The 24,072-nt window shown below is 36.1% G+C and overlaps 1 protein-coding gene across 2 annotated transcripts in view; it reads right to left on the bottom strand.

Moving 5' to 3' along the window:
* The window catches only part of LOC149802307 (peroxidasin-like), a 60,923-nt gene that overhangs the window by 16,908 nt on the left and 19,943 nt on the right, over positions 1-24,072 (bottom strand). For both annotated transcript variants that reach the window (XM_089956733.1, XM_089956734.1), the window contains exons 7-9: positions 12,517-12,712; positions 9,037-9,072; positions 4,344-4,376 (exon numbers count right to left, since the gene is read on the bottom strand). In XM_089956733.1, coding sequence (XP_089812859.1) covers positions 4,344-4,376; positions 9,037-9,072; positions 12,517-12,712 — 265 coding nt within the window. The remainder of the gene's footprint in view (positions 1-4,343; positions 4,377-9,036; positions 9,073-12,516; positions 12,713-24,072) is intronic.

Here is a 24,072-nt window from a genome sequence, read left to right as displayed (position 1 = left end):
TATTTCTGGTGAATTATTTCCAGCTCGTTTTCCTCCTATGAGAACTTCTAACCGTGATACGTCATTGATGATATTATCAGGACATAAACCACGTCCTGTTTTAGGTTCATCTTGAGGTGGTGGTTGCATTTCCGGAGTAAGTACTTCAGTGGTGTCCGGGGGTGAGTCACCTTCTCGAAATCCATGTGGTGAACCTGTCGGTGTAAATGTCATTTTCGGTGCAGAAATTTTCTTCGAGAAGGGTAATTTAAGTGACTCTTTAGCCTTTTTAATTTTCGACATCAACCTTTGCTGTGGCGAAGAAGATTGTTGTTGTTGTTCTATTTGTTGCAGAGGTGGAGGAAGCTGATACTGGAAGGACTCTCCTTGTTTTGGTTGTTCCCGTCTCCCTCTAAGTCTTTCTACTTCTTCTTTAAGTCTTTTAAATTCTTGACCTCTAGCTTGTTTTCTGTTGTAATATACGCGATATATCCATTTAATGAAATTATCATCATTTGTTTTTTCATGACCGGGTTTTAAAAAATTAGATTTATTAGATATATTTTTTGATATCATCTCAGGTAATTTCTCTCTTTCAGTTTTTCTAATTTCCTCAACAACTCCTTCGTTAAATCTTGCAATTAATCTTAAGCTCTCTTCTGCTGATTTGGGTTCAGATGCAAGTTTTTTTCTCACATCGGCGACTTCAGCACGAAGTTCTCCAATACCTTCAAGTATTTCCTCACCAACAGGTGGAGGTTGAGCTGCAGCTATGTCAGTTGGAAGGTCTCGTAAAATCTTCTTTGCCTGTTTAGTTCTTCTTGCTATTTTTTCTGATACCTGAAGAAGATCTTCTTTGATGACAGTTGCAACTTTCTCAGTAGCTGCAGTGACGGGCTTAAACAGTTTTTTAGTGTCCTCTTCATACTCAACTTTTGCTTCTTGTTGCGCTTGTAGATTTTTTCTAAATGAGTCTTTGACAGGAAGAAATTTTTTAATTGCTTCTAATCGTTCTCGAGCTGTTCTTGCAGTATGAGATTCTGGATGTACCATTTTTATTATAACATAATAATTTAATTAATATCAGCAAAAGAGGAGCAGCAGAGAGGGGTGATGATAAAATTAAATTTAATTAAACAGATATCATTAATATAATGAACAACTGTGCGTGGCTGCGTCAAGGAACAACAGATAAATGCAACAAAAGGTGCCGTGGAGAATATTGCAAGAAACATAATTATCTTATAAAGAAAAACCCTCATGCTGGTCCACGAAGATGTGTTGGATGTAACAACAGCGTTAGAGGATTATATCAGATTTGCAAAAATTGCGGTGGAGATCGATATCGAAGTTTGATGATATATTATAAACACAGAAAGAACATAAACCCCAAAGTAGAAAAACCACCATCAGAACTTGAATATTACTTGAAACATAGAACAAATTCCGAAGATTCAGATGAAGATGAAACAGATGAAGATTCCCATGATTCAGATGATGATTCCCAATATTGATAGCAGCAGAGAGGGGCGTCTACGGTTCTGTTTGGGACAAACAATAATCGTAGACGTGGTAATTGACCTCTATGAGTGGTCACTATTTTTTTTGGTAAAACACAAGGGTGACCATTCCCCTAAGTGGTCTGTTCACCCTCTCTGCTGCTGCTGCACATTATATAATCTAGACCTAGACCCGGTTATTTACATGGGGATTTTCAGAGGGTTGTACAATATCTTGCATAAAATGCCACAATGCCTAATTCAATTTTTCAAAAGGTTTACATTAAAAAAACTTAATAAGAATGTATGAATAAAAAGGAGATATGTAACATATACAAAACTACAGAAGTGATTTGTTCCGAATCAGGGCGGGGTGGGGTGGGGGATAACTCGTTTGATATGGTGTAAGTAAATACGTTCCGGCCTGACAGCTCGACATTCCTCCGCCGTATGAAATTCTTTCTTTCTGCCTACCGGCTGACAAACATGGTTCGTTCTACTGATAATTCTAGCATATAGTTATAAATTGATCTGCCGGCACATTAAGGATTTATGCTGCCCGATCTGTAATGCCCCCTTTACACAAGTTATGACGATATTATATTGCGTGGTTTGTACTTAGATACATGTTATACAGAGAGGAATACTTATGTAAAGGCTCTATCTCATCTATAGAAGACGTCTGAAATTGTCTGAATTACGTGTACATTTTACAATTTCATTTCGGTGAACAATAGTTTAAACTCCAAACAATTAGTTGCAAGCATTTTACAACTTCATCGAGTCAAAATACATGGACGACGTATACATTTACAAGGGACATTGAATAATTCGTGTCATAATGGTTGTAAACACCTAGCCTCGGTTTCGTTAATCATCTCAAAATTTCTTTCTCAAATTTAATTTCTTGTATTTCTTTTACACTGTTATGCATTGGAGATTAAAATACGGTCAGTTAATGTTAAACGTATCTAACTTTTTCTCTGTGGAAATGTTTATGATTTCCTAAAACAATTGTGGAATTTCTTTATACATTTTTAAGATTCGGTACGTGAAATTTCAAAACTAAATAATTGATTTTGCATCCTTTCCACTCCCTTTACGTTTAAAATATACTGACATTGTTTGACGTATGATAAGGAAGATAAAACCTCAATTTGAGGAGAAATTTTGAGAATTTTAGTAAATTCGAGGCTTAGTCAACCTTCGTAAAAAATTAAGTATATATCTTCACATTAATGATGTTCTTGCCATTTACTCCTAAACATATGCAACTTAAAGTGGATTATCTTTATACGAACACTGCTTATAATTCATCAAAGTTGCTAACTACAATAATCTTTGTTTTATCAGGGTTGCCATTCATTCTTGTAGATTCACAACATGTTTCGAAAATATTTTTTCTTCCTTTTTAAACCTACATGTACTACGGTTTCTTCGCAATTTGCCGACATCGGCATTTAGAAAATATAGCTCTAATACGTCATTTGGTATTTAAAAAATTTCACGTTTTCGTTTTTTTTCTAAGGACATCGTTTAAATTAAAACAGATAGCTCAAATGACAGCCTGGAATAGTACCCATTGCACATCCAAAGTATTGTGTTACACCACTCATAATCCTACACCACATGTTATAAAGTTGCTGCACACATTTGTAAAGATGTTTAAGAACTTTCACCAGTTTTACCACAGATATCAAGATTTGATTCATATATATATATATATATATATATATATATATATATATATATATATATATATATATATATATATATATATATATATATATAATCATTCCAAGAATATTTTACAATTTCTTTTCGAGTACTGTGATGATCATTTGCATCACTGGTCTAAAGTCTCTGCAGCCAGTTTCACAGATCATGCAAAAGAGAATTAAGCAGATTTACTTGTTATAAGCAGAATATAAAAATAGGAATAATTACAGGGGCACTTCACTAGAAAATTTCAAAACTATTTTCATACAATCCCAATAAAAATGTACATGACAGCACATAGTTGTGCTTATCTATTCAGATCATAGTGGTGAATGATGTTACATTACTCGGACCACGTCGGCTATTTCTGCAAGATCAAATATGCCTCCGATGTTTTTGTTCGCAGGAAATGTCCTCACAAGAAAGAACATTGAAAGATTCGGGACCATGTCTGCTATTTCTACAATTGTATTCATCGTACTATTGACTGAGAAGCTGCGAATAAGATAAATGTGTATATGCTCTTGCAACTTCTCGGTCAACCCTTGTTCAGTTAATTATCTGAGGTGGTCTGAACAGCAGCTAATGGCAGCTAACGACAGTTAATGGCAGCTATCAGAATACATTCGTGGTGTTATCTGTAGCATTTACCCGTAAGTCGCAAATGATGTTACAGACGAGTAACCTCATCTTTACAATAACATTACAATAATTATATAAATCTATGTGTAAATATAACAATATAGGTACACTTATCTGTTTGAAATTTTTACAACGCGTTGTTTCTAGTTTGTTTGTTCGAGTCATATGACGAAAAAGCAATGTATAATGAACACGAATGGCACATAAATGATAAACTGTTTTTGACAAAGAATGCGTTTAATGAGTTATGCAGTTAGTTAAGATGGAGACAATTCCAATTTCAGTAATATTATAATCTGTTCATATTCAGTAAGTGTGGTTTGTATTTAGAGTATAGTGCGCACAGAAGGGTCCTGATGTAGATTTCTATTTTCTCCTTGATTCAGTATATATATATATATATATATATATATATATATATATATATATATATATATATGAGAGGAGAGAGAGAGAGAGAAAGACAGAGAAATACAACCAGAGGCAGAGAGAGTCCAACCTTACCTCGCTGTGTTTCTTGGAGTTGGAACGGGCTTTCTGCAAAAAAGAGACGATATATTCTTAGAATTATAGATATGTGAATAGATCCTTTTAACAAGTCAGGGAAATATCTGTCTCTGACCACTAGGCTCAACTATTCTGTTAATTTATTAATATGGAAAAGCCAAAAAATAAAACAAAATTTAAAATCTGATGACAGGTAGTTTAAGTAATCTAGCTATCTCATCTACTTTACTAACCATGTATAAATGCCAAAAATAAAGACCATAAAATGTTGTGTGAAATTTTGAGTGAGTTCGTGAGTTGGAAATCAGAGTGAAATCAAGGATTTAGTAGCTCACCCCTACAAAGCGTTTAGCACACTCTAGCAGCTAATCCCTACAAAGCGTTTAGCGGGGCCCCGAGTGGCCGAGTGGCCGAGTGGTCTAAAGCGCTCTTCGTTACGGATCACTGCCATCTCACCTCTGTCTGCGGCGGTTCGAGTCTAAGATTCAGCCAATGTGGGCATGTGAGAAAGCTTGCCAGTAGCTTCTCGTGGGTCGGTGGTTCTTTCCGGGGTTTTCCGGGTTCTTCCTCCACCAATCATACTGGCCGCCATGTATAGCCTATCGTGTGCTGAAAAATGGCGTTAAACCCCACAACAACAACAACAACAACAAAGCGTTTAGCACACTATAGTAACTCACCCATACAAAGCGTTTAGCACACTCTAGTAACTCACCCCTACAAAGCATTTAGCACACTCTAAAAGCTCATCCATACAAAGCGTTTATCACACTCAAGTAGCTCACCCCTACAACGCGTTTAGCACACTGTAGTAGCTCACTCATGTAAAGTATTTAGCACACTCTAGTAGATCACCCCTGCAAAGCGTGTAGCACTCTAGTAACTCAACCCTGCAAAGCATTTAGCACACTCTAGTAGCTCACCCGTACAAAGGGTTTACCACACTCTAGTAGCTCACCCCTGCAAAGCGTTTATCACACTCTAGTAGCTCACCCCTTACAAAGTGTTTTGCACACTTTAGTAGCTCACCCTTACAAAGCGTTTAGCATACTCTAGAAGCTCACCCCTACAAAGCGTTGAGCACTCTCTAGTAGCTCACCCCTGCACATCGTTTAGCACACATTCGTAGCTCACCCCTACAAAGCGTTTAGCACACTCTAGTAACCATTGTCGCCATTAATCATCATGCATGAAAATAAGTTCAGACTAATAGTATCGTGACAACAAAAGGTTTCTCTCTTTTCTAATTAAAATTGTGCGGTGGTGGTGCAGTTTTACATTTTACTATTTACTCATTTTAAAATGTAAAATTTAACTTTAAAACAACACTATATAGCTAGCAGTGTACTGACATGCTGTTAAAGAAGCAATCAACCTATCAGCGAAGCAGCCATCTTACCTTCCAACTGTGACAAGGCATAATAGACATAAAACAATAAAACATAACAACTTTTTTCTCCCATATCAAGGTAGAGGTACAGTAGGTAGTTTACAAAAACCAGAAATGATGTTTAAATTTTCATTCAAATCTGATTAAGAACCTATTATCAAATGTTCATTTCTATAAGCAAAATTTTACCGGATGAATCAGTTAAAGTTTCATTAATCACTACAAATGAATCCTCACATAAGAAACACACAGCTGGCAGTCCACTCATATATTTACAATCCTCATTTACGTTTACAATACAAATTAACATGCTGAGTGAAACCTATCACAATATACAATGTATATTCCTTCCTTGGAAAGTACAATATATTCGGACCAGCTCTACTACTTTCTTCAAATACTTTACACGACAATACTATCTTAGGAGAACTACTACTATCTCGTAAATCCAGCCCGTCCAGGCTAAACGCTTTAGCTAACATAGCTAAAGGTTCCCTGGCCACATGGGAAGAAGTTGTAGTCATCTCCTTTTCCGCAGGGATTAGCACCAACTATGAATACTTCAGTTACCACTACTGCCTGTGCCGAGCAGCACGCTCTTTCCTGACGAGAGGCCTCGCAATCTAAACCTACAAGATACCGTGGAAGTAGTCTACGTTAGTGCAAGCTGCTATAATTTTTCCTTCTAAGGGATGCGTTTTCTCTCATTTTTCCTTCGACGACGACGATTTTTGTCTTTTGCAGAATTATAACTTTGTCGTCTCACAAGATAGGCGCCCTTCGTAGGTATCTTCTCGGGTCATTAGTGTGTGCCTTCGCATTGGTTTAGCTTTATTTTATGTGCAGGTATTGAGTGTGCTACAGATAACGCAAAATATATTGGCTGCGGTGGGATACATATAGGTAAGTTTTCTACACATAGCATAATCATGGCATCCACGGTGTCGTTATCATAAGCGACGCTTCGATGACTTTACCTGCATATGCGATCAATTGGTTTTTCCTACATGTAAGTTTTTTTAATTAGAATTGGTACTATAATGTTCACTTCGTAAGTATTAACAGCTACACTTCGATACTTTTCCTGCATAGTCTGCCACGTGGGTCCTTCTTGCATATAAATTTTCTTATAATGTGCAGCACGATATGTACACTCTCTAGACGCGTGCATACTACACCTGTCTATATTATCTCCTCTAATTTTGTCTTACATATTTAGACAACGGGCAGGATAAAGTGCAAGATATAGCAAAAAATGCAACACGTCGTTGAGAACCATTCAACAGGTCTTGCTTGCTCCAGTTGCTATTCATGTCAAATGTGCTACTTGGACCGAATGTCAGTGAGCTGGAAAACTAGGAGCGCTAAAGGTTAAGTGCACATAGTGCGACGCGGATGCCATTAGCTTAAATTCTGACGTCACTGCCTTTTCGAAGGGTTTCGCAGTCAGGAAGGCCTATCAGCCATGAAGCGATGCAAGTTATTCCGGTCAGCAAACAGCCCATGCTCCACCCTCACCAACTCAACTTGTGAAACGTTTTTCGGGTTAACCAAGAGGCCTGATACCGAGAAGGTTCGAAGGAAAATCGTCTTTTTCGGCTACATATGAACACGATTGAGATCAAAGCAAGCGTACTCAAATAACACGTCGCACATAGCAGTATGGACAGGTTTTATGGACCAAATATCCCATAAACCGTCCCAATACCAAAACTGGGGAAACAATCACTCAAGATAAAATTATGTCATTACCAGACTCTGCCATACATCTCAGATAGCATCAGGTCATCACCAGAGTCCATCTTACCATTTATGCCAAAATAAGGAAGACCTTTGTTCAGTTTGCATACCACGCATCACACAAGCTCTCTTTGGATCTCTCGCCGCAATCCATCTGGTGCTCAGTTTAATGTTCAAGTACACATTGAATGTGGATTCACTGTGTTTTTCTTCTAAGAGAGAACTTTCTTAATGGTAGTTTGAAAGTAACTGTATCCTAGTCATGACGTTCTGCGAGCATTGTGTGCCGCCAATTTAGACAGGTTTGTGCTGCTTCGTCTCATATTGCATACAATGCATCAGCGTCACCCCATTCACATAGAGATGAAAAGGTATGCTCACAAGCTTCATCGCTCTTGTTAGATCTCTCAGTGATAAAAAGCAACTCTGCCTTTTGAACATCAATCTAGGAAATCTTGTGTTTGTGTCCACAGGTGTTTTGTCCTTCTCTTTCTCTGTCAACATCCTGGTATAAAACTACGGCCTCAAACGGGAAAGGAAGACATTTCGGTGCAGGTACTTTCGTCCTGGAAAAAATAGGATATCCGCTCCGAGATGTCGAAAAATAATCTAAAATCAATTAACACACTTCGGCTCAGGTAGTAGGTAATTCGCAACAAGCAGTGTATTAGAGATAATCTGTTCTGTAGCTGACATTTTATACACAATGAGATGGATGGCAGAGTCCAGTATCAAGCTTCTTTTTCTGTACCTTTCATGTTATAAGGCCCAGTTAAACCAAGCGGGGCCAGTCGTGGCAGCGTTTCTGGTAGTTTACTAAGGACGACCTCCGCTCGATTTTCCGCTGCGTATTTTCCCCTTTCATAAAAGTCGCGAATTGGCATATGAAGTCAGTGCATGAACTGGGTTATCTATCTAAAAGCTGTCTCACATACCTTAGAGGACCAGAAATGGCCTCTCCGTGGTAAGAAGATGTAACTCTCTCAACTTCGTACCTATTCAACTAAGAATTATGATCAGACAACGTATCTGAAAAAACCAATTTGTTTGTAAATATACGTTTCTTCGATAATACTTAATCTATCATAATATGGATGTAACCTCCGAGCCTCCCCCAACGAGTTAGATCCTTCCGCCCCAGTAGTAAATGAAGTAATCACAACCTCGATATCAAGGGGAGATCACTCTATCTGCCACTAATGTGGGCAGGTAACCATTAGCTTTCGTAGCTTGTGTGTTCAATTTTTTCGGAGTCATACATTTAGTTACAAGGTCGAGATATTTTCAATTTCATTAACATTACAAATTATTAATATTCAGTAGGTGCAGTTCGTAATCAGATAATCAGATTATAGCGCATGCCAGTGAATATACGTGCTATATATATATATATATATATATATATATATATATATATATATATATATATATATATATATATATATATATATATATATATATATATATATATATATATATATATATATATATATATATAAAGAGAGAGAGAGAGAAAGAGAGAAAGACAGACAGAGAACAATCCTTGGTCTCACGCCATACTTTAGTATCTTTGTTGAAGTTGTTTCTGGCTTGTCCCTGGAAGAAAGAAACAGATCGTCATCAGTAGTGTTACTATCACAAATGTGTGATCTATCCTTCCTTTCCATTACGTCGTACAATTTTAACAAGTCAGTGGAATACGTTCCCCCGGCCACTGTGTTACCACTATCGTACTTATATATCTTTCTCATAGATCCACCATAAAGACATACAAAGGTTAACCAACAGGTGAATTAGATGACCTGTGGCATATGTTCACCTGGCTAATCAAATATTACGACTACTTTACGAAAATTATCGCAATGCTATAAATGGTTACAATAAAATGATCTACAATTTTGAGAAGTGAGCAGGTAAAATGGGAATCAGAATATAATCAACGATTATATTGCTCACCCCTACAAAGCTTTTGGTACACTCCAGTAGTCACTGTTGGCATTATCTATCATGCAGAAACTAAAGTGATAATAATTTTATCTTTGCAGTGGAATATCCTTTTTCCAGTCAAAGTTAATGGTGGAGATACATTTCTTCGATATACATTTTAACGCGTCATCTTAAAAAATGTAAAATATGATCGGCACTCTACGGATAGTGGTTTGCGGACACACTGTTAAAGGAATCAAGCAACCTACCTACCAGCAAGGCAACCAACCAGCTTACCGCCCTCCTTTACATTATAGACATAAAACAGATTTTTTTTAAAAACATCCATCCTTTTCTCAAATGTCATGACAGAAGTACAGTATGGAGTTTATAAAAAAAAGACAGACATGGTGATGATTTTGTATTATACAAAAGTATGTAATTACTCTTAAAATCTGCTGAAGCAACATTATCATTGTCCATCACTATGAACACTGTACTGGACGAATCAGCAAAAACATCGTTAATCACTACAGATGATCTTCACGTGAACATCATGCAGTTTGCAGTCCATTCATCTAATTCCAATCCGCATACAGATTTAACATTTTCTGTGTAACCTATAACATTATACTAGACTGTACAATGTATGGTCATTAATATAGAATGTTTACCTTTGAACATCCTTCCTTTTGATGTTCTCTACATCTTATTTTGATTAAAGCTACAACTTGGCACATAGCGCTATTAAGAAGTTGCTTAAAATGATAATGATTATTTAGTATATATCAATATTTCCTGTTTTACAAAAGATTTTATTCCAAAGAAAATATATTTCATCTGTATATTTGACAATGAAATGTATAAAAGCTTCCTGTACATTTTCCCTATCTTCGAATGCAATATCACATGTCTATGTCTAAAAGATTACTGAACATTTTCCCTATCTTCGAATGCAATATCACGTCTATGTCTAAAAGATTACTGTACATTTTCCCTATCTTCGAATGCAATATCACATGTCTATGTCTAAAAGATTACTGTACATTTTCCCTATCTTCGAATGCAATATCACACGTCTATGTCTAAAAGATTACTGTACATTTTCCCTATCTTCGAATGCAATATCACATGTCTATGTCTAAACACTTATTGAACAGTTTCCCATGTTCAAACCAAAGATCACACTGAACGCTTTTTGAACAGGTTTCCCTTGTTCAAATCCAATATCAAATGTTTGAAACCGTATTAAAGTGTTTTTCCATGTAAATATGCAAAATCAATGTTTGAGAGCTATTGAACAGTTAGTTTCCCAATGTTCAAATGCAATATCAAAGTTTTAAAAGCTTCTTGAACAGTTTCCCCATGCTCAAATATTATACCAAATGTTTGAGAGCTGTTGAACAGTTTCCTTGTGTTCAAATGTAAAATCAAATGCTTGAAAACTATTGAACAGTTTCCTCGTGTTCAAATGTAAAATCAAATGTTTGAAAACTGTTGAACAGTTTCCTCGTGTTCAAATATAAAATCAAATTCAAATGTTTGAAAGCTACTGAACAATTTTTTTGTGTTCAAATGTAAAATCAAATGTTTGAAAGCTATTGAACAGTTTTCCAATGTTCAAATGCAATATCAAATGTTTGAAAGCGTCTTGAACAGTTTCCCCATGCTCAAATATATAATACCAAATGTTTGAAAGCTGTTGAACAGTTTCCTCGTGTTCAAATGTAAAATTAAATGTTGGAAAGCTGTTGAAAAGTTTCAACAGTTTCATTGTATTCATATTCAAAATCAAATGTCTGAAAGCTGTTGAACAGTTTCCTCGAGTTCAAATGTAAATTCAAATGCTTCAAAGCTATTTAACAGTTTCCTCGTACTCAAATGTAAAGCCAAATGATTGAAAGCTGTTGAAGGGTTTCATCGTGTTCAAATGTAAAACTAAATGTTTGAAAGCTATTGAAGGGTTTCATCGTGTTCAAATGTAAAACTAAATGTTTGAAAGCTATTGAAGGGTTTCATCGTGTTCAAATGTAAAACTAAATGTTTGAAAGCTATTGAAGGGTTTCATCGTGTTCAAATGTAAAACTAAATGTTTGAAAGCTATTGAAGGGTTTCATCGTGTTCAAATGTAAAACTAAATGTTTGAAAGCTATTGAAGGGTTTCATCGTGTTCACATGTAAAACTAAATGTTTGAAAGCTATTGAAGAGTTTCCCAATGTTCAAATGCAATATCAAAATGTTGAAAGCTTCTTGAACAGTTTCCCCATGCTCAAATCTATCAAAACAAATGTTTGAAAGCTGTTGAACAGTTTCTCCATGCTCAAATCTATCAAAACAAATGTTTGAAAGCTGTTGAACAGTTTCCCCATGCTCAAATCTATCAAAGCAAATGTTTGAAAGCTGTTGAACAGTTTCCTCGTGTTCAAATGTAATATAACAAATTTGAAAGCTTCTTGAACAGTTTCTCCATTCTCAAATTATAATGTAATATCCAATTTTTGAAAGCTTCTTGAACAGTTTCCCCATTCTCAAACATAAAACCAAATGTGTGAAAGCTGTTGAGCAGTTTCCTCGAGTTCAAATGCAAAATCAAATGTTGGAAAGGTCATTAATTTTCAAAGAAATATCGCAACATTTACAATAGACGAATAAGTTTGTATTAAATGTAAGAAAAGGATTTGATAAATGCTGCGGTTATATTCCGTATCGAGATGCACACTAAAGCAGGCAAATATATATATGTTTTGCGAAGTGAGGTTACAAAGTACTTTATTTATGAATTTTCTAACTCCAATCGTCATATATGTCTTTAAATGTTCATGCTGATTTAAATATTTAGTTGATATTTTCTGCCTGACTTTTCTCCATGATTGAGGGCAGAGTTTTGGTTTACCTGAGACAGACAGAGACAGACAGACAGACTGAAACAGCATATAAAATAATTCTTAAAGAAGTTATTAAATTCTCAGCTGATGTCTTTATTCGTCTTATTTAACTGTAACGAAATAAAAAGTCAAATTTATAAGTTGTATTAGCCAAAAAATATTTTGCTGATGTCATCATTCCTTTAACTAGTAATATCCATATCATCAAACAAGGCCTCCTTTTCATACCGTTTCTTTTTTCTATGTTTATTCCTCCCGAGGTTTGCATAGATAGTTGCGTCATCGTTTAAATTTCTCTGTGTTGGACCTCGTCGCTTCAGTTTCCAAATGATTCCTACGACTGTAACAAGAAGTAGGACACCACAGCCTACCACAATCCCAATAATTAGAATGTTATAAGAACGACCCACACAGTTTGATGTATCTGGAAAAAAATAAAAGATAGATAAATAAATAAATAAATAAATAAAAGATACAAAAGAAAGAAAGAAAATAACGGCTCTGCGAATTCATTCATTCATTCATTCATTCATTCATTCATTCATTCTAAGACACTGGAGAATTATTGAAATCAACCATTATTTAAAGAAGCGGTACTACACAGTGGAAAGAAAGAAAGGTTTTTCAGTATTAATCAAATAAATACATAAAAAGTTTAATTTAAGGCTGGAAAAACTTGAAGGAAAATTTAGCATCAATGTGGAAAATTTAAAACATGAAATTATACAAGTAAACTGATTCAAATCATAAAAGGATATGGCTGAGTAATTTCAATCATTTGTGTTGCGCTCTACAGTCTGGAATAGAAAAAGTCCATATGATGGGTATAAGTCTGGGACAGAAAAAGTCCCTTTGATGGTTATAAGTTTGGAATAGAAAAAGTCCCCAAGATGGTATAAGTCTGGCGTTATTATGTCCTATTTGGCCTATCTGTTATACGCTGGTCTATCAATTTGCTGCAACAAAAATCATATGCGGCCGATTTACAGCAGGTCGTAAATCATTAAAAATTTTAAGTGACCCTCATACTTTTCCTGGACTTCATAATTTTCTTTCATTGCACTGTTATTGCAATTATTAAAATTGTGTTATAATTGTATCTCCATTGTTTAATAATATACAGAAGATACAACCACGTCATTTAAGTCCAATCCCTACCAGAGTTTAAAGCGCTATGATAGACCCAGGTAAATGACTACACCACATAGGTAACTTTATAATGTAATGACACTTAATTTCTAGCTGCGCAAATAGCGGCTATTTTACATAAGCGGACTGCCTTGAGAACTATTTTTCATGCGTTGGGTTTATTCTCTGTTTGAGTCTTATTTTGGTAAATTTATAGAGGATATCCAGGATTTCTGGAGTCGATATAATGAAACATTTCACGAGTGAAGTAGAATCATTATAGTGTCACAAGTTGCAAAGCCACTAGTGTCAATACAAAATGTTTCTACTTCACGTGGAGTTTCTTTTTCTTGTACATTTTATAAGCCAAAACCCATCGCTTTGTATGACTTTGTTTATCCTTTCTATGCCAATGCTATTAACGGTTGCGTTACTACATCGATAAAAAGAAGTTATGAAATCTAATATAAAAACACCAACATTTGTATTTCTTTCTGTGTGAACGCTTGGCAAACAAGAGGTCACGAGTTTGAAATTAACTTAGTCTAGTTAGGTAAAAAACGTATCACAAAAATTTTGATTGTCACTTAATTTTGTTTTGCACTCACCTTTCATACATTTTGATTTCTCCATCGTTTCAACAAAAAATATCTTTTTTGGCTATATTTAATGAAAAGGTTTCCTAAAAATGTTAACTGTAGGTCGTAGGGTGTAACAGGTATTGTGCTGTAATGATTTCGTTTTAAGATGTTTCTCGATGATACCTCCTCATTGATTACATAAATATATACTAGAGGGTCTGCAGTCTTAAAACATTTTAAGATCGGATTATCCTGTTTTCATTCTTTTTTGGGAGTGTGTGTGTGGCAGATTATTTTATTCCGTCATTTACTGAATCTTATAGGATAATTTAAAGAAATATAATGCAATACGTAAAAGCAAGAAAATATGCTAGTCAAAAACAATCAAATATATAAATGCAATAAACTGACAACTAACAGTGCGAAACTAGTATCTAACTGGCCTGGGCGCTAATTCAAAGGCAAATACAAAACATAGACAAGACGCACAAATAAAACAGAAAAACGGTTATGTTTGCAAAACTTTACATGGCTGTTTCTACAGTAATTAAACCTTTAACTTTATTATGTTTCAGCTAGTTTATTTTAATTTATTGCTGATTCTGGAAAATATTTTTTATTGACCTAGAAATCGATAAGCTATAACGACATCTGTTATTTTATGTAAATTTATGTAAGCGCAAATTATATCCCGGATATCTCATTGTTATATTAGTCATTATAGGATATTAAGCAAATTTAGAGTGTTACGTGTTTACGCTCGAATAAACAGTAACACAAGAAAGAGAGAAAACAAAAAGCTTTGAAAAATTTAACAAAAAAATTTATTTCCCTGGAAAAATACTGTAAAAACGAAAAAATAAGAACTTACGGTTTTAAAAATCAAATCCAAAACTAATCCTAAAATAATTAACGAACAAAAGTTTAGAAGTCCTAATAACGAAATGTTCTAATGAATTCAAGTTCTAGTCCCGACGAAAAATCCAAGATGGAAGGCGATGATATATGCTGTATCCTGTATTGTGTTATTGTCTACAGTTCCTTGTAGAAACGCAAGAAGTAATCCGGTGTTTGAAATCCGAATAAGATTTTTAATAAATGTCTTTGATCAAGAATTCTGTATGAGCATAAAAATATTTCCAGAGAAACGAATTAATTTTTTAGAATACAAATAATCTGAAGAAAAATAAAGATATAACTCGAAAACTGGCTACAACAGAAGGAAACGACTTGACATCAAGCATTTTTAAGCCCAGACTGTGAGATCTCTCTCTCTAAGCATCACTATTAAAACTAAGTAATGCGCAATTTTGTAAATGCCTAATTGCGCAATAGAGGATCACTTGATCTTGTTTACATACAAAAAGTCATGTAGCCCCTGTATGTCCTTGATAAGAACCAATTATTTTACTCCGAGAAGAAAAGTTGTTTACTTAGGCAAGAAAGCAAATCTTTTGGAGGCATATGAGTGGCCCTGAAAAGGGCCTTTGGGTTTCTTCTTTTTATTCATCTGGTTTCTTCTTTTCCTCCACCAGCTTCTTAATTTCTGCCCTACACTCTTTGTTTTCTTCTTCTTTTCATTCTATTCATCTTTCTGCCTTTCCTTTTCCTCCTCCTCGTTCTTCCTCTTCTCATTATCCTCTTCATTTTCTATCTTTTCATTCCATGACCTCATTCTTATTCTGTCCTTTTCATCCTCATTCTCCTCCTTATCTTATTTAAGGAGATATCTTATCATTTAATTTGACTTTCGTAAGTTGTTGATTTTCATCTTTACGTGATGGGGGCTATAAGAGTAACGATCCTTATCCAGTTTAATAATCATCTCCTCTGTCAAGGCGGTTTGAAGCCATCTTGGTTTATTCAATGTTGAATGACTCGAATGATGAACGCTTCCCCTTGTATACTTCAAGCACGGACGTAAAGGAAAACATCCCCTACAATAACTTCACATATTATCTACTATCCACAAAGGAAATGTTAAAAACCACAATATCTACTATCCACACATGCGAAGAAAGAAAAAACTATTACGTACTATCCACAAACCCCCAAATCTACTATCCACGCTCGGGAAGAAGAAACAACTGTTATATACTATCCACAAACCCAAAAATCTACTATCCACACACGGGAAGGAGAAACAACAAGCCCAAAAATCTACTATTCACACACCGGAAGAAGAAAACTTATTATATAATATCTACAAACCCCAAAATCTACTATCCACACATAGGAAGAAGAAAAACTATTATATAATATCCACAAACCCCAAAATCTACTATCCACACACGGAAAAAGGAAAAAGGCACAATATCTACTATCCACATAGCCGAAAGAGCTTCGTTGTGATGGATCTATAGAGCCATCTATTGAGGAGAGGAACGATAACGCAAGTCTTTATACCATTGATGCAACACGGCTTCTTTCAAGATGAGACTCCATGCGTCCTCCAGGTACTCGTCCAAGTTTTCTTCTTGACTCATCATCAAACAGTTATCGTGTTGAATTTGACTGGGATGATCGTTTTGACAACCATAGCAATATTTCTTGATCAGTTCCGTACTTTTTTTCTGTCAGGTGTTTGGCAAACCAGGAGACTAAATGTTGTTCCTGTTCTGGCCATCTGGACCTCATCACCATGTCCACTTCGTCTTTGTCTTGGGCTTTGGCTTCCACGGTATCCTCCCATTCCATTTCCATAGATTCTGTACCATTCAAAGAGGGATAAGTGTCTTCCATAATTTCTAATCATCTAGAATGACTTCTCTTAAACTGTTGATTTCTATCGTGTTGACGAATTCGTCATACAAGATGACGTTCACCGTGTTGTTTACGGGAATTGGCTTTGCCAACTAAAGTTCCACACGGATTTGGCCGAATTTTATAGGTTCGAAATGTCCCTCGTCGCTGCCTTGGTCTGGAGTGAAATCATATGCCCACAAAGTGTAACTTTCTGTATAATCCTCGTACGTAATGCCGTGACTGGTGTTGGTTCCAAACTGCCCCGTGGCTTCGTGCAAGGACAAGTACTATCTCAAGTAATTCTTCTTTTCATCACTAAAGTCAGGTTCGAAAGGCCTGGTACACAAGTTTTTGCCATCAAGACTGACGTCGATCTTGGACGCGTTGTAATGCTGAAACTCAAAAGGAATTTCCTCGAAGGCTCCATTGAAGACTGTATTTTTGACGATACAAATGATCAAACGTTTGGATAACTGTCCTTGGAACAGATGATCTTCGATCATCGATTGATGTCCAACGGCAATGGTAAAAGTTTTCACTTCCATGCATCGTATCGGATACTTTGCGATCGTTCTGCTAACAGCGTAACTGATTAAGTTTTCCAATTTGGTACCACTTCCACACCTAGTACGTAGAGTCTGGCTTCCTGGATGACTGTTTTGTGATAGGCAGACTCAGCTATTAAATGGAAAGGTGCACTGTTACGATTCAGTCTCATGCGGACATCCACTCCGTTCAGCAAATACGTATCTTGCAACCACATGTACAAAGGCAAACGATCCAACAGTTATAAAATTGTGCTGGGTCTTTTGATCTTGTTTCGTCGACTGTTGAATCAGAAAATCAAGACAGGTGTGAGAAGAGACAAAAGTTAAGATACTTGTTATCACTGTCAAGAGAAAGGACATTGGTCTTCAGAATGCCCTAAAAGCAACAGGAGCAAGAGGAAAAGAGGGGTTCAGAGCAGGAAGAAGAGGTACCCTCCCGAATAGAAGAACCCTAACACTTCCAGAAGAGAAAAATGAGAAGACAAGAAGACGACGAGAAAGTGAAGAAGAAGAGAAGGAAAAAAATTGTGAAAGTGAAGAAATTCATAGAACAGAGAGAGTGAAGAAAGACAGAAGAAGTCAGTGAACTTTTTGAAGTGTTGTGTTGTGAATTGGATTGTACAATTTGTACCAGAATAGACAAGAAAGAAAACGTAAGTGTCTCTTGGTTTTGAATTTTTAGAATAAGGACCTACATTCACGAATTCACACACGTACGTCATGGAGCAAAAATAAGGGATTTTGAGTTTTAATTGATTTTGACAAAATGAATAATATCTCTTTTTGAGAGACAATTTATGTGAAAAAACATGGCTGTCTGAAACAAGTCCTCATCTACGGTCCAGAAGTAGGAAGAAGTTTGAGGAAGAGAAGAATACCTATGTAATGCCCTCAATGTTAACCGAATGATGTTAACAAAACACCAAGGCCCTTTTCAGAGCCACTCATTTGCCTCGAAAAAATTTGCTTTCTTGCGTAAAATGTTTGTTAGTCGGTTATATAGTTGTCTGTGTGATTGATGATTGCTCATCAAGCGATGTCTGTATGTTGTATGTATTATATATGTCTATGTCCTGCCAAACGTTATATGTGTTTTTTCCCGCTCTTTGGTCCCGATTGAGGTCAGCCACTTGCAGCATTGTTGAAAGATTGTTACCAATCTTCAGTACCGTGACGTCACCTCATCTTTTCCATTCCCATTGTTCCTATATAACTGGTACGTCCCATTGTCTCCAAAAGGTCCCACGACCATTTTGACTGGGATTTCCATAGTACCTATAAATATTGTCCCCAAACGGTTCCACGACCTTTTTACTGGGATTTCCATTGTCCCCAAATAGTCCAACTATTCTACTTATCACATTTATCCGTGACTTGCGTTTCAAATGTTTTAACAGGTTTAAACCATGGAGTAGCATGATCATTATATGGTTATCAAACTGCTCACAGAAATTAGACTAAAACTCTGGACGATAAATGGAAATAGTTTCTCCATAATGTAGTTTATGTTATCCAAGTTTAATGATAATTCATTAAAATGCGCAAAATGCGGTTATCGCGTGTTATAGGGCGACATTCCTGATGTTTCCTCCATTCCCCCAATACCAATTAATGTGGGATAATCCATTTGTTCTACATGAGTAAGAGTAAGCAAGTTTATTTATATCGTGCATTTTTAATTCTGGATAAAGTTTTCAAAATTTTAATACCTGTATTCTTATCCCAATTAAGTTTTTCCATGTCAATTTATCTAGAAACATCTAGCGAAAATAAAGTCAATGAGAAAAGTTTGTAAATCATACTTCATTAATATATTATAGATGTCAAATATACAATCTTCTAATAATACTGGATGTGTAGTATGGATATCACACACAGACATGAACAATACAATCTTCTCAATCATACTTTATTGTCAGAATATCGATAGCATATACATAAGAATAATACCTTTGTTTCGGGTATAAACAATCAAACTGCCAACAGTCCAGAGGAAAATCTTTTTGGCAGTGCAGTTTACCGATGATCTGTACATACGACCTAACGATAGAAGTTTTTGCTAATTTTTGCGAACTTCCATAAAATCATTCCCAATCATTTTTTTGTTGTTGAGTTTAATTATAGTAGCGTTCGCACAATTGTGCATGTGCCACTTTTTTCTGACTGCACCGCAGCCTGCTAGTTGTTCCTGGGGAAGGGGATGGTGCCACCTCCCCCAGGCTTTTACGGATTCAAGGAACCCTGATAGTTTGGCCTCAATCTGTGGGTCCATAAAGGTCCCTACAGTTGAATGGTTGGCTGTCATTAGTGGGAAGGAGAGCTCGGGAACGGTCCTGCTTGCTTTACATCGCTGGTTTCTTGTTGCATTTGCCTTTTTTTTTTCTTTCTTTTTTTCGAGATTTTTTTTTTTTTTCGAGATTTTTTTTTTTTTTCGAGATTTTTTTTTCTTCTTCAAAATGTTCTAAAAGGAGGGGGGATGTTCTATATGCTGTTTATAGAGGTTCTTAGTAGATATCATGTATGAAGAGAGATTTTCAAGATTATTATGGTATTACTAGTCGAGGTGTTTAGGGTGTGTTTCCTACGTTATGTTATTAATAAGTTTTTAGATATTACCTCTTTAAGGTATTTATTAATTGATGTTTTTCGAGATTGAATGTTATTTATACTTTATTTAGCAAGAGACCGGAGTCCTAGTCGATTACACGGTTCGTTAAGGACATCCAGGACAGGAATCCTAGCTGATTACTCGGTTCGTTAAGGACATCTAGGACATCCGATTTTGCGGTTTCCTTAGTTTTTTATAGGTGCTTCGTAAGTGAATTATTTATTAATACTTTTATAAAATTGAATGATATGTTATGGTTTTTTATGTGGTGGCTTCTACATTTATTTAGCTAGTTACTGGGTCTTTTAGTTTTGTGGGGATAGTAATTATATTTTCTTCCTAAGTCCTGCTGAGTCTATGAATTGATTTATATTTTTATATGCTGATTGTTTATTTTTATTAGAGTCCATAAGTAACTCTGGGTATGTGTGTGGTAATCCAATCTCTTTTTGGTTTTTGATAAATATTTTCCGAGCGGGTTGATATTTTGGGCATATATTGAATACGTGGTGTAGATCTTCGGTGGTGTGGCAGTTAAAGCAGTTAATGGTTGCTGGTTTGGGTCCTATAAACCTTCCAAAACTGATTGCTAGTTTAGTTTTTCCAGTTATTATCCTGTTTATGTTTTCTTTTCTAAATAGGTACCCTTAGGTAGCTGTATGTTCCTATCTACGTTTTTTTGGGTTTCATGGTGATTTTTCCCTTTTGTGGAGGAGTTCCAAAAATCTTGACATGTTTGGTCTATATATGTTTGTGCGAAGCTTATTGCTTCTGTAGAGCTATAGTTAAGCTTGATAGAGTTTTGATCTCCTAGTTTGGTTTTTGCAACTTTGTCTGCTGTTTCGTTGCCAGAGATTCCAATGTGAGCTCGACTAATTGATGTGCTGTGGTGATATCGTCGATTAATTGGCATGCTCTGTCAAGGAATTGTTCCCTAGAGTGTGTATTGCGATTTTGGATCGATTTGATAACGCTTAGGGAATCGCTTATAATGACTGCTTTAGGTATTTGGTTGTCTTTGATCCATTGTAGTGATTCAAGTATAGCCCAGAATTCAGTGGTGTAAATGGAGCAATAGTCAGGTAATCTGGATCCCGTTTGTATATTGAATTCAGGGATGATTATTGCTGCTGATGTTCTTGGTGGGTTGTTTGTTTTTGATCCATCGGTATATATTTTAACATAGTCCGGGTATTTTTGGTTGATTTCGTTTACCAGTACAGGTTTTAGTAAGTTTTCTTGTCCTTCTTTATTGCCTAATTTGGTAGCTTCAATGTTAATCCTTGGTGGTTTTTGTAACCATGGTGATTTGTTCTGGTCTGTATTGTTTGTTACCTGTTTTTTTAGTAGAGGTATCTTTTCTCTTAGTTCAAGGATTACTTTGCCACTTGGTGTGATAGGTATGATTTTGGGTTTGAAGATAACTTTACACTTATTTATAGCTATTTTGGTGGGATGATTGTCTGGGTGGGTATCTAATCTAATGGAGTATCGGAGGAGCAGTTCTTGCCTACGTAATTTTAAGGGTAGTTCTCCTGTTAGTGTTTGTAGTTCTTCTAATGATGTTGAGGGGAGTGTTCCTGTGCACAATAGCAAGGCTTTTCTCTGGATAGTGTCAAGTTTTTGTAGTACAGGCTGCTTAGGCGAGTTATATGCTTGGCAACCGTAATCCAGTTTTGATCTAATTAGGCTTTTATATATCGTGAGGAGGGTTTCCTGGTTGGATCCCCAGTCAGTCCCTGTGATGTTCCTGAGTAAATTGAGATCTTTGTTACAATTCTGGGTGAGTTGTTCAATGTGCTGTTTCCATGTGAGGTGGTTGTCAAAGAACATTCCTAGGAATTTTACTACTGTTACGTATTTAATAAATTGATTTTGTATATAGAAGTTTGGATAGACTAGGTTGTTATTTCGTTTGGGGGTGAATATGATTGCCACAGTTTTTTCATGAGATATTTTGAAACCTCATTTGTCCGCCCATCTCCCTATGTTGTCTAGGCTCTGCTGGATTTCTTTAACTACTGTGTTATTGGCAGGATTTCCATTCCTCCATATGCCACTATCATCTGAAAATTGTGACAAGTTTATTTTTGTGGAGGCTACATTGAGGTCAAGGTCGTTTACCATTAGGTTAAATAGTAACGGACTTATTACACTGCCTTGCGGTGTTCCATTTTCAAGTGAAAATTCTTCCGAATGGGTGTTGCCTATTCTTGTGGTAATTTTCCGGCCTGTGAGGAAATCGCCAATCCAGTTGAACAAGCGTCCAGTTATTCCAAATTGGTTTAATTTGGCCATTAGTCCATTGGTCCATACTAGGTCGAACGCTTTTTCTAGGTCTAAAAAAACCGCTATGAGGTTGCGATCGGTTTTCCTATGTGCGTTAAAAGCGAGTTTGATGTCTGTTTCCAATCTGAGAAGTTGGTCAGTTGTGGACCGTTTGTTCCGAAAGCCACATTGATTTATGGAGAGTAGGTTATTGGTTTCTAGGTGGTGTTTTAACCTATTTGCGATTATTGTCTCCATTATTTTGCAAATATTGTTTGTAAGGGAGATGGGTCGGTACGAATTTATGTTGTTGGGATCTTTACCTAGCTTGGGGATTGGTATTACTATGGCCTGTTTCCATTTGGTGGGTAGTTGGCCTTTATCCCATATCCTATTAAAGAGTTTGATTATGGCTATTGTTATATTGATAGGTAGCTTTTTGTAGATAACGTAACCTAACTGATCCTTACCAGGGAATGTTTCGTTTTTGGATCGTAGGGCTATCTTCCATTCATGTACTGTGATGTCGCTATTTAGGTGAGATTCTTTTGTTCCTTGGTCTTGAAACATTTGAGGTTGGGTTCCCTCCATTAGTTTTTTGTGTTCTTGAAAGTTTTTGGTGTGATTTTTGTTGCTACTCGTGTTCGAAAAATGCTTCGCTAGGAGGTCTGCCTTATCTTTATTTGTTATGGCATTTTTAATTTTTGGGGCTGAGGTAGTTGCTTTCCGTTTTATGGCTTTTATCTTGTCCCATATTTGTTTTGAGCTTGATTTTAGACTCAGTTTAGAGCAAAAGGTTTGCCATAGATTAATTTTAGCAGTTTTTATAGTTTGTTTTAGTGCTTTTTCTTTATCTTTATATTGCTGGAAGTAGATAGAATTTTTGGTGCGTTTATATTTATTTAAGGCCCTTTTTTTGTCTTTATGTGCTATAGTGCACTGTTTAGTCCACCATGGTACAGGGTTTTTATTTTGGATATTAGTTGTCTTTGGTATGCATCGGCTAGCTGCTTCTATAATTGTGTCTGTTATGTTATCATAATACATGTCAATACTTGGGCTTTCTAAGTTATCTGGATTTACTCTAGCTAGTAATAATTGGAACTGGTCCCAGTCTGCCTGTTGGTACCTCCATTTAGGTGGGGTTTCGTTAGGAATGTGTTGAATTTTTGTTTGAATATTGATTGTGATGGGAAAATGGTCACTTCCTAACGTATCTTCCTGATCCACCCACCAATTTGTGATTTGAGCCAATTTTGGGGTAGTGATGCTTAGGTCTATGGCTGAGAGAGCGCCATCCTCAGGGTTTAATCTAGTGTTCGACCCGTCATTTAAGATGACCAGATTGTTCTCAGTTATCCATTTTTCAACCAATTTTCCTCTTTGATCTTTCTTTTTACCTCCCCATAATTCACTGTGTGCGTTGAAGTCGCCACAGATCATTAGATTGTTGTTGTTGTTATTAGTGATTGCCTTTAGTGAGATTAGGTTGGTAGGGCAGAAGGTACCACCTGGGTCGTATGCGTTTATTATTTGAATGTTTGTGGTTCCTATATTTATCATTACTGACATTATTTCGATGCTATTATTGATGTTCAGGTTAGGGGGTACTTCTATTACTTCATAGTAGATTAGTGTATCTATTAAAAAAATTGCTAGTCCACCCCCTTTCTGCCCCATGGGTCTGTTTTTAAAGATTCCCTGGGTATAGCCTTGTAGTTTGGGCAGGCGTTTGTGTTCTTGTGTTATGAGGGTTTCCTGTAGGTAGATTACGTCTGGTTTTATGGTATAATCATGATGTAGTAAATCCTAACGGCAATCTCTGTGGGAACCCTTGTACTCTTCGAGAAAAATATCGTAGTACTTTCATTTTCCTTATGTGTCATATTAAGCCAGAGTTCTGAGC

The sequence above is a fragment of the Sinohyriopsis cumingii genome, chromosome 4 (assembly GCF_028554795.1).
Source record: "Sinohyriopsis cumingii isolate HCF-2022 chromosome 4, ASM2855479v2, whole genome shotgun sequence".
NCBI classification, from domain to species: domain Eukaryota; kingdom Metazoa; phylum Mollusca; class Bivalvia; order Unionida; family Unionidae; genus Sinohyriopsis; species Sinohyriopsis cumingii.
The sequence above is the reverse complement of the archived record's forward strand: the minus strand, read 5'-3'. Positions and strand labels throughout refer to the sequence as shown.